The 11,088-nt window shown below is 60.6% G+C and overlaps 1 protein-coding gene across 5 annotated transcripts; it reads left to right on the forward strand.

The window, feature by feature from the left end:
- Positions 1-1,783: 1,783 nt before the first annotated feature.
- Positions 1,784-9,715, forward strand: STMN4 (stathmin 4). Of its 5 annotated transcripts, none has more exons than XM_069805473.1 (6): positions 1,784-1,889; positions 5,184-5,241; positions 5,698-5,793; positions 6,510-6,718; positions 6,916-7,107; positions 8,048-9,715. In XM_069805473.1, exons 1-6 carry the CDS (start codon positions 1,839-1,841, stop codon positions 8,105-8,107), a joined length of 666 nt encoding a protein of 221 aa, XP_069661574.1. In that variant the 5' UTR covers positions 1,784-1,838; the 3' UTR covers positions 8,108-9,715. The 5 variants fall into 5 exon arrangements, with proteins under 5 accessions (XP_069661574.1, XP_069661575.1, XP_069661572.1 ...); XM_069805474.1 differs by having other exon boundaries at positions 6,513-6,718; XM_069805471.1 differs by lacking the exon at positions 8,048-9,715 and adding an exon at positions 7,600-8,041.
- Positions 9,716-11,088: the final 1,373 nt, after the last annotated feature.

Here is an 11,088-nt window from a genome sequence, read left to right on the forward strand (position 1 = left end):
AGACCCAAATCTCCTTTTTCTGTGCCTTGTTTAGTTGAGACCAGCACATGCTGCTGGAGAAAAACAGTTCCCCGTGTTGGAACAGCCAGGAGGTTTTGTGGGGTGGAGGCTGACAGCCCTTAGGGATGGTGGCCACCAAGTGTCCCCAGAGCCACAGCCTTACACAGAGGCTCCAGGAGCCAAAACCAAGCTCCGTCCCCCCAAATGCTGGTCCTGTGGAACTGGGGGACAAGGAGGCACCTCTGGATGTGACCCCCCCGTTCCTCCCCCAGGGCTCCCAGCATGTCCCCTGGCTCCAGCAACCCCAGCCAGCCGTGCAGCTAAACTGTGGCCACCAATGCTGGCAAGGAGAGGTTTGTGCCCCGAGCTTGGACCACATGGAGCTCAAAGGAACGTTTGAGCAAAGTCCCCTGCACCCCCCCACCCCTGGCTCCGTGGGGTGCCACACATCCCGGTGCCAGCCACGGCAGGGACCGTCCCACAGCCACGTGGGTCCCCACAATGGCTGTTTGTCCCCCAGTTGGCCGCTACGTCTTGACTCTTTCCTCCCCTTGGCTGCTCCGTTTCAGGGCTGTGCTCCGTTCCCTCTGCAGCCCCTTGCACGTCCCATGGGCATCCTACCCACGGCACCCATGCCTGCGTGGGCACCCGAACCTTACTGAGCCAGGGAGGCTCCGGCACGGAGCTTGCTCATCCTCTCAGCGTTAAAGGAGGGAAGCGATGTGCCATTAAGTTTCAACGGGACGTGTTACAGATGCCCCACCATGAGCTAAACGGCTGAGCTGTGGTGTCACACATGCGATGTCACCTCCATTTCCAGCTGGGTCACCCCGTCCTTCCCCATGCCCTGAGGCCATGGGCTTTGCAAAGCCACCCTACATTTGTTTTCCAGAGGGAACCACCTCCCCACAGCCGCCCTAGTGCTCACTGCGTAACGGAGGCAACCGGTACCTAAATATACCCGCACGGTTCCCGGGAGGTGCCGGGCTTGTGATCACCGTCAGACGCAGCCGTCGGCGATAAATAGGCCGGGGTGAAGCAGATCTGGGGGAAGGAGAGTCATTTTGTAGGAAGGGCACAGCCCTAAAGAGGTGTCCTAGCTCTGCCGGGGCTCCCCGGGGACCTCCGCTCCCCCCAGCATCCATGGCGGCATCGCACCAAAATAGTTTCGGGATCTGGGACTCGGTCTCTCCGAGTTCCCGTTGCCCAGTTTGTAGAAGGAGGATAACGAGTCCTCCAGTGCCTTTGGGGCTGGGAATGGGGCAGGCCGGGCTTGTGCCGCATCCCGGTGCTGGGGGGATGGAGAGGACCCCCCCACAGCCCGTGTCGGTGTGGGGCGAGGGGGCAGCGGGGCGGTTTGGCCCCATTGGAGATAAAGCCTGCGAGTCCCCTTCTTTGTCACTTTGTCACTCTCCAGCTTTGTCCTGCTCTAGCCGAGAGCCGAACCTTGCTCTCCACCACGCGCTCGGCCCTTTCAACCCAGCGCCCCCCAGCACCCCCCAAAACCCCCTTTATCGCCCCCCCTTTGCCTCCTGCCCCACCCCACCCCGCTTTTAGCATTTTTTTCCCCTTTTAAATTTTTTTTTTTACCCCCCTCTTTATTTATTTATTTAATTAATTGATTGATTTCTTTATTCCCCCCCCAAAGCCCAACCCGAAAATAGCTGCTCGCCGTGATGTCACCGGGCTGGTACCCGGTTCGTACAGTCCCTTGACCAATCAGCGGCGGCGGTTGGGCTGAGCCAATCCCCGGCCGGGATGGTGATGTCATATGGGGGGGGCACTGGGGGGGCCCCCCCGGGTGGGATGCTCCGCGCAACCCCCCGCGCCCGCGTTAAATGAGCCCGGAGAGCAAAGCGGAGAAGCAAAGCCCAAGCGCCGGCGGTGGGGTGAGTGCCTGGGGGGGGGCTTGGTTAATTGGGGGGGGATGTTTTTTGGAAGGTAAAGGGGTGAAAAGTTTTTTGGGAGGGGTATTTTGGGGGGGGGAGGTTTCCAGGGGGTCCCTGGATGTCGCTTTCTGGCCGCGACGCCCCTTTTTGTCCCCCTCCCCATCCCTCCAGCATCCTCCTCGCCATGCCCGGGGCAACCCCCAGCCCACCCACTCATCCCCCCCCCGCGCCCCCAACTCCTTTTGGGGCAACCCACGCCCGGGCTGCGGGGATGGAGCTCAGCACCCTCCGTCTCGCCTCGCCCCAGCAGCCCCGGGGGACCCAGCACCCTCGGGACCCCCAGAGGACTGCGGCACCTCGTCCGGAGCCCCCCCCCCCTCAAAATGTGGGACCCCCCCTCCGGCAGACAGGACCAGCCTGAATTATTGATGGTGGCAGGATGCTGGCGGGGTGACCTGCTCTCAGCAGGCGCTGAAATATTTATTCCAGGGAGGGGGCAAAAGCGAGGGGGAGGAAGGGAGGAGGCGGCTGCCATCCTGCTTCGCCCCCAGAGCGGGGGGGGGAAGCATCCATCGCTTCGCAAGCTTCAAGGGAGGGAGCGGGGAGCCCCCTCCATTCCTCCATCCCCTCCCTCCATCGCTGGGTGCTTCTGCCAGGGAAGGGGATGGGAGGTGGCGGGGTGGGGGTCCCCACCGTCTCAGGGGATCCCCAACATCTCAGGGGATCTCCAGAGGGGATCAGGGTGTAAAACCGGGTTACAGCCCTTTGGGGGGGCTGGATCGGGCCCCCTCCCTGCCACGTGCACCTCGCTGGGAGCAGGATGGTTCCCACAGCCTCTCTGCTGGGGGTTTTGAGTGAGGTTTCAGCCTGGGGGTGACAGGTTTCAGCCTGGGGGTGACAGCAGAGGCAGGGCCCCAACCACACCCCGCTCCCCTTGGGCTGGGCGTGCGGGTCGTGGTGTGGGGGGGAACCATTACTGGGAAGCAGAAAGGGAATGGAGCTCAGCAGGGAGGGGTTTCCCTCTTGGAGGAGCCTCCAAACACCTTCAACAGCATCTTCATCCAGCGAGGAGGACTGGGGCTGGCAGCCCACCACCCACCTTAACCCCCACCCCAGCTGGCAGCAACCCCAAGGATGGACCCCATCTTCCTCCCCATTTTGGGTCTAATGGGCGATTTCTGCATTTTATCCTGCAGCCAGGGCATGAACGCCACGTGAGGTCTGGGAGAAGGGTTTCTGTAGCATGAAATGCATCCAGGTTCCGCCCCCCCCCCCCCCCCCCCAAAGCGCAGGGAAGATGAAGATTTGGGGTGGTAATGCGAGGAGTGGGGAGGCACGAGCAAGGGAAATGCTTTCAGCAAACGCAGGCAGCTTCCAGCCGGGCTGTCGGAGCTCCAGGCGCAGCCTCGTGTCGGCACACGAGCCATCGGAGCATCCCCACCCTGCCTTGGCACCGCGCTCAGCAAGAGCCATCTAGGGCAAAACCCTTCAGCCCAGTGAGGAGGAAAGCCCTGGGTGGGGGGTAGCCCCTGGGTAACCCCCAAACCCGACCAGCTCTGGCTCCAGGGGTCACCTAAAAAAGGGCGAGCCTGTCCAGGGAAGGTGTCCCTGGCAGGCTGTCCCCAGATTTTTTCCCTGTTCCCCTCTGGTGACTGCCGGCAGGTTATTTGCGTGATCCTTGTGTCAGATCCCAGCAGGATGGGGGACGAGGGGTTGGGATTTCTTGGGACCCCCCCAGCTTGAGCTTGGTCGGGGTGTGATGTGGCTGTGGGAGCCAGCAGTGCCCTGACAGCCCCGGGATACCCAAGACGGGGTTGCCCCTTCCCTGGGGAGCTGGCAGGATTTAAGAGTCCCTATTTTAAAGAAGGAATTTTTTTTTTTTTCCCCTTAGAAACAAAAGCCATGTAGAATTCCAAAACCCAAACTCAGCCCCCCACTTTGGCACAGCCAGGAAGGGCATTTCCACCGGGAAACCCCTCTGATGCCACCCTCTGATGGGTTGGTGTCCCCCAGAAACCCTGGGAAAGGGGGATAGCCCCAGCTTATCTGGGTTTTAATGAGTGTCTGGGTGTTGCCGCCCCATGCCAGGTCTTGCTCTCACCCTGGGGCTCTGCACCCTGGGGATGGGTGGGGGGTCCCAGGGGATGCCCCCACACCTGACCCACAGCCACGGAGACCCACGGAGAGGCTCCCAGTGGGATGCGGGAGAGTGTCCCACTGCATCAGCCCTTCTGCATGTGGTCTGGCAAGGGGTGAGCTGAGGACTGGGGCTCTCTAGACACGAGTGGGGGTGGCAGCAGGGGTGGGCTTGGGTCGCAGCAGAGGCTGTGCAAAGGGGTCACACTTGTCGGGGGGGTGTGGTGTGTGTGCATGTGCATGCTATTCCCGACACATGTGTGCACACGTGTGGGTTGTGCAGACGTTGGGCAGCCCGGAGCGGGGAAGGGCTGTGTGTGCCAGGCACACGCCACTGGCTGCTGCCATCGTCCCAGTGTGTGTCCATCACACCACACCAGTGCGTGCCCGTCTCACCAGTGCATGCCCACCACACCAGTGTGGGCCCCTCACATCAGACCAGCGTGGGCTCATCACATCATACTGGTGTGTGCCCATTCCAACAGCACGTACCCATCACATCACACCACATGTGAGTGCCCATCACACCATCCCAGCCTGTCCCTCACATCACACCAGTGTGTGCCCATCACACCAGCCTGTACCCATCCCAACAGCACGTACCTATCTCACCAGTGCATGCCCATCACACCATGCCAGTGTGTCCCTCGCACCACATCAGTGTGTTCTCATCACGCCGGTGTGTGCCCATCTCACCAGTGTGAACCCACCACACCATCCCAGTGTGCCCCTCACACCACACCAGTGTGTTCTTATCACACTAGTGTGTGCCCATCACACTAGTGTGAGCTCATTGCACCAGTCTGTACCTATCCCAACAGCACGTACCCATCACTTCACACCACATCTGTGTGCCCATCACACCAGTGTGTCCCTCACACCACACCAGTGTGTGCCCATGACACCAGTGTGTGCCCATCACACCATTCCAGTGTGTCCCTCACACCACACCAGTGTATGCCCATCTCACCAGTGTGTACCCACCACACCACACCAGTGTATGCCCACCCCATGCCCCCAGCGTGTGCCCACCCCAGCACCCCCAGCATGCACGTGAAGCCACGTGTGGGCAGCTGTCCCACGGGGGACAGGCAGGGCTGGATGATGTCCCCAGCCGCTGGGACACCCCACGCTGATCCTGGCTTTTTCCTCCCCCAGGCCCTAGGAACTCTCTTGCTGCAGGCGCCCAAGGATCGCCACGCCATGACTCTGGCTGGTACGGCATGGGATCACGCGTGGGGATGGGGGACAGCGCGGCTTGCCCGGCCCCACATACCCAACCCTGGCACCTACCTCATGCTGGGCACCCCTAGTTTGAGTGGGGCCCCATCCAAACCCCCCCAGGGATAGCTGTGCCCCGGGCTAACCTGGGATATTCACAGCATCCCAGTGGTGACAGGCAAGGGGTCACGCATGTGGTTAACACACCAGGACATACATAACCCCTGTGGCCATCAGCAAGGCACCCCACCTCTGCGTGCCTCAGTTTCCCTTTTGCATGCCTTGCTTCCCCCGCCCAGATCACCCTGCTTGCAATATCTGGGCAAACTTCAGTGCCAGCCACCATCCCCATCCCAGCCCTTCCCTGGCACATGATCCTGCTGCAGATGCCTGGCAGGACCTCCCCCCCTGCCCCGACTCCTCTGACCCCAATCCCACCATCTCTTCCCAGCTTACAAAGAGAAGATGAAGGAGCTGCCTCTCGTCTCCCTCTTTTGCTCCTGTTTCCTCTCGGACCCCCTGAACAAGCCGGCGTACACGTATGAAGGTAGGAGCCTGCTGCCCACCCACAGTCGAAGGCTGCGTGAATGGTGGGGGCTGTGGGGGGCTGCAGACCCCCCTTGGCATGACCGGGGTCACCCTCAAACCGAGGGAGGTGGTTCCACAGTTTGCTGGCACCCGTTGGAAGCAGGGGGCCGGGTCAGGGTCGGGGTGGGGGGGAGCTCAGGCAGCCCCACAGCCCCCCTCCGCCGCGGCTCCGCTGCACGAAGCGCCGGGCGTGGGCTCGGTATTTTTAGGCAGACGGCGTCGGGTGATTCAGACTGATTCATGTCAGTGGATCCAGAGGTGACAGCGGCAATGGAGGGGGATGTCCAGCCTTGGCGGGGGGGGCTCCTGCTGGCTAGCTGCGGGGGGATCTGCAGCTAGAAAGGGGCTTCATGGTCCCATTCCCTGTCCCCGAAGCAGGGCTGAACCCTGCCCTGCTTGCTCGCTTCTCTCTCGGGGGGATGCCCAGCCCCTCAGCTCACCCAAATATTCCCAGCTCAGCCCCCTTGATGGGCATCTTGGAGACCCTACCCCAACCCACGACATTGGGGCTGAACCACAGGGGTGCGTTTGGGGTGCGGGGATTTGGGTGAAACCCATGGAGATCGGGGAAACTGGTGGCCCATTGCGGGAGCTGCAGGCGCGGGACCCCGGGATGGTTTGCCCGAAGGGGTGGGATGCGCCCGTGCCGGCGGTCAGCCCGTGCCCCTCTCCCAGCAGACACGGTAGACCTCACCTGGTGCGTCATCTCCGACATGGAAGTCATCGAGCTCAACAAGCGCACCTCGGGGCAGTCCTTCGAGGTCATCTTGAAGCCCCCATCGTTCGACGGCATCCCCGAGTTCAACGCCTCCCTGCCCCGGCGGCGCGACCCGTCCCTGGAGGAGATCCAGAAGAAGCTGGAGGCGGCGGAGGAGAGGAGGAAGGTAGGTCTGGTGGCTCCTGTGTGGCAGGGCAGCACAGGGACGTGCCATGGGGACACGCAACCTTGCACTCGGGGTGCTCGCCCAGCAAGGTACGCCCGCTTTTGGGGATGTCGCTGAGTTTGGAGAGGGCGGTTTTGGCCAGGAGGGGAAGGGACCCGTGATCCGCGTGGCCATCGCCATCCGCTTTGCCTGTGCAGTACCAAGAGGCTGAGCTGCTGAAGCATCTGGCGGAGAAGCGGGAGCACGAGCGGGAGGTCATCCAGAAGGCCATCGAGGAGAACAACAACTTCATCAAAATGGCCAAAGAGAAGCTGGCGCAGAAGATGGAGTCCAACAAGGAGAACCGCGAAGCCCATTTAGCAGCCATGCTGGAGCGCTTGCAGGAGAAGGTGAGGAGGGAGGGGGGAACGTGCTGGGACACCGGTCCAGGAGGGTGTCACAGGGCACTTGTCACCCTGCATGGCTCTTGGGGTGGCATTACCCCCCGGGGACACCACCAGAGTGGGGACCCCCTCTTCCCTTCCCACCACACAGCAATACCCAAAGACAGCATCCCATCCGGGGTGGGGGGGTCCTGTCCGGGGACCCACCGAGCCTGATGTGTCCGTAGGCTCACGAGCGGTCAGTGGGTGGAGAGCTGGGACCTGTATCTTGTCCACAGGCGTGCAAAGCCTTTGCCTCCCCCGTGTCCCACCGTGATGGCCTTGACCCGCCGCTTGCAATTTTTCCACCTCCCGGGTGGCAGATCTTCCCCCGGTCCTTTCCCCAGAGGCCGTGGAGCCAACAGCTCCCCGGCAGAGCTGGAGGGGTCCGTGCTGCCATGCTAGGAGATGCTTCCACCCTGCCAGCCTGTGCAGACCTCTTCTCTCTCCCCGAAGCAGGTCTGTTCCCAACCTCAGCATGGAAGGTCCCACCCTCACCACCTCCAGCTCCCTCCAAAACATCCCTTCTGCAAGGAGCTCGCCCAGTGCCCTTCTCCAAACGCCTCAGCTAGCCTTGGGTCAGAGGCAGAGAGCACGAGATAATGAAGGACAATCCGAGCTAACCCCATCTCCTTGGGGCTCCCGGTCCATCCCGTCTGGTTGACGTCTACCTCCTAGCTAGAGGGCGAGGACAATCTGTCCCTGAGTGCCTCCACAGTCCTTAAAACACCCCAGGGGAGGAGAGGACGCTGTTGACCCACCGGTGGTGTCCCTCGGGGGATGAACCTCGCGAACGCCCTCGTGCCTTCGAACCCCTCCGAAGCCGCTGGCCTGCCCGTGGGGACCCCGAAGTCCGTCAAGCTAACGCGTGTCCCCCCCTCCTTCCCTCCTACCCCCCCTCCCACAGGACAAACACGCGGAAGAAGTGAGGAAAAACAAGGAGCTCAAGGAAGAAGCCTCCAGGTAAAGAGGCGATGGTTGGACTGACAGCTCCGGAGAGGTGGCGGAGGCTGCCGCAGCGCAAGGTCGGATGGTGGAAGGGTGGACGTTTCCTCTGCTTTCTTTGTTCGTGAATGTAAAGAGTTGACCGGTGAAGCCATCCTATTCGTTTCGGGGAGGGTGGGGAGGGAGGAGAAAGGAGGGAGGGTGGGCGGGAGGGTGCCGGCTTCGGGATGCCCACCTCCTTGGTGGGTCTCGCGCGCCGCCCGTCAACCAGGTCCGGAGGAGACAGCCGAGGGCTGGTGAAGCGGAGGAGGTGGCCCCCCCGGGGAAAAGCCGTAGGGGGGGACAGAGCGGGTGGGGAGGGAAGGGACGGGAGGGGGGGGAAATGTGCGTTGTGTGTGACTTTAATTTGGTGCTGGGCAGGCAGGGCGGGCAAGCGGGCGTCCCTCTGGCTTCTTTCTTCTCCTCCATCCCACCCCGTCAATGGGCAGCGGCATCTCTTGGTGTCCCTCCCTCCCTTTTTCCCGCCTGGACTCAGGGCCTCTTGCCCGGAGCGGGCGTTATTTGCCCGTAGACCTTATAGAACCATTCTGGGGAAGGGGGAGAAGAGATCCCCCCATTGGAGGTGGTCAGAGAGTGAGGCTCGCTTGCTCCAAAGGCTTTATCTGGCTGTAGGAGACACTGATGAGCCTTTCCAAGGGTGAAATGGGAAAGCCCCGTGACTTCCCAAAGAGCTGCTTTTTTTGCAAGAACCTCCTGAGAATCACCTTTGTGGGAATTCTTGGATGAAATCCCTTTTTCTGCTGTAAAGCAGCTGGAAAGCCATTGGCTTTTAGAGGTGGCAGCTCAGATGGCTATTTGGAAAGGGAGATCACCCCCACGGAGAGCGAGAGCAGGAGACGAAAACAGGGCAGGGCTGTGGAAACCGTGATGGAAGGGACTGGGAAAAACAAGAAGGAAAGAGGAGCTGGGGGAGCTGAGGCTGGAGAGCCAGAAGTGGGATGGAGGTGCCTCTCTGGAGAGCAGGAGAAGACAACAGCCACAGACAGCCCCTGGGGACGGCAGTGGCACCTCCTGGGGACACCAGGGCAGGAGGAAGGCCAGTTTGGGATCCCACCAACAGCTCACAACCAGCCCAGGAGGTGTTTTTGGGGAGCTGCTGAGCAATCTCCTGGGTGATTTTTGCCTCTGGGGAGGATGAGCGAAGCAGAGAGCTTGCAGTGAGATCCTTCCCTGCCAGAGAAGAAGAGTCTGCTTTCTGCGGTGGGGTGGGGGGGTGGGTATGTCCCCTCCTCTCCCAGTTGCCAGCAGGCAGTGGTCCCTGTGCTGCGATGCCCCGGCACCTCATCAGCCTCCAACCCTGATGCTAACAGAGGGTTTGGTCTCCATTATGGTCAGATAAGGCTTTCCAAGCTCTGATTCAGGTCCGGAAGGAACCATGTCTCTTTACCTGTGCCGCGAGATGCTCGCCCGGAGCCCTGGGGGGGGGAAACAGCCCGGGGAGGGGAGCATGGGAGAGGGCGGCGGGCGAAGGAGACGGAGGGGGCTGTTCTAGCTGTGGCACGAGCTGTCCTTTTTTTGTATACAACAGTTGTAAATAAACTGCCTTGGCATTTCTTTCGTTTTCTCATGATCTGTGCAGTGTCTTGTGTGTGGTTTTTTTAGGATTTTTTTTTTTTTTCATGAACATCACTCCAGTAGCCCTTTCCTGCATTTTTTTCAGTCTCAGCTCAGATGCTTTTCCTAGCCATGGGACTGGAGACCTGTAGAGCATGGGCTGGTGGCCCTCATAAACCTTCTCCATCCCCAGTAGAGACACTAGGTCCCAATTATCATGGGGAGGGAAATACTTGCATCGACCCAACAGGTCAGATGGAAACTATCCTCAGACCTTCCTTGGGTAGCCGTAAACCAAAGCAATGCCAGGTCATGTAGCAGTTCCCCCAGCAAGATACACACACAAAGTTCAGCAGCAGCCAGTAGCCAGAGCCGGCCGCTGCTCCACAGCAGGAATATTGCATGTCCACGTGCGCGGGGGTCTGCAGGGCTGTCTGGTTGGTACGGCAATGCCTGGGACCCAGTGGGGTGTCTGCCTCGTGGCTGCACTCGATGAGGCTCTGTCAATACAATTTCTGACCCCACATCACTTTAGACAGCACTATAATGGGGTCAGCCAAATTAATGAGGCAGGGGTTAGTTTGAGTGTGAAGGGGAAGAGTGGAAGAAGGAGCCAGGCTCGCAGGCGGGAGCCCTGTCCTGGGACAAGTCAGACACGCTTTCCTCCCCCAGCTCAGGACTGAGTATATGGGGTCATTTGATGGGGTGTGTTTAGTTTCTTGCTTAGCCACACTGCCGTGTCTTGCCCAAAGCCTGGCACCCAGCAGACGCCTGGACCAGGACCATCACTTTCCTCCAGGGGAAGCCAGCAGGTTTGTCAGCCCCCTACAAGGGGAGAGGCAGGGAAGGTATCTCCATCCACTAATCTATGGGGCATGAGCACCCAGGGGTCCAGGCTTAGCCTCCCTTTTCTGCAGCAGAGCTGCTTTTGCAGGCGCTGGCCCCTCTTCTCCTCTCTGGGAAGAACTGAGGCATCCTCTGGCTGGATTTGGGGCTGGCGGTGATGAGGCTCAGGCTGCTCTCAGCCTTGCTGGGGTACCAAAGACCTTCATCTTATCATGCAGAACCATTTGAGATGCTGCCAGGATTTCCCACCTGGTTCCCACAGGCCCTGTGTCCTGTGGGTCCCACGCCACCTCTGCCCACCCCATGTGCCAGCCCCTGAGAGCCCACGAGTCTCGAATGGCAGAAGACACCCACACCTGGGTGAGGGTTGGAGCTCAGAGCCTTGCACCTGGGCATCCTGCACCAAACATCGGAGAGGAGGGGATGGAGGTCAGGTCTTTGCCTACATGGTGGAGCCCTCTCCTGAAGCACTATCCCGCAGGCACAGCCAGGACATACAAGGGGAAAGCACAAAGCAAAGTTTTGGTGCCTTCAAGAAACCTC

The sequence above is a fragment of the Haliaeetus albicilla genome, chromosome 18 (genome assembly GCF_947461875.1).
Source record: "Haliaeetus albicilla chromosome 18, bHalAlb1.1, whole genome shotgun sequence".
Lineage (NCBI taxonomy): Eukaryota > Metazoa > Chordata > Aves > Accipitriformes > Accipitridae > Haliaeetus > Haliaeetus albicilla.

What these genes read in the sequence shown, in the direction of transcription:
- STMN4 (XM_069805471.1), top strand. Translation starts at nt 1,839, where the DNA reads ATGAGCCCGGAGAGCAAAGCGGAGAAGCAAAGCCCAAGCGCCGGCGGT. An exon ending in GCCCAAGCGCCGGCGGTGGG is followed by an intron (nt 1,890 to 5,183) that starts GTGAGTGCCTGG and finishes TTCCTCCCCCAG; the next exon opens with GCCCTAGGAACTCTCTTGCT. An exon ending in GCCGGCGTACACGTATGAAG is followed by an intron (nt 5,794 to 6,509) that starts GTAGGAGCCTGC and finishes CCCCTCTCCCAG; the next exon opens with CAGACACGGTAGACCTCACC.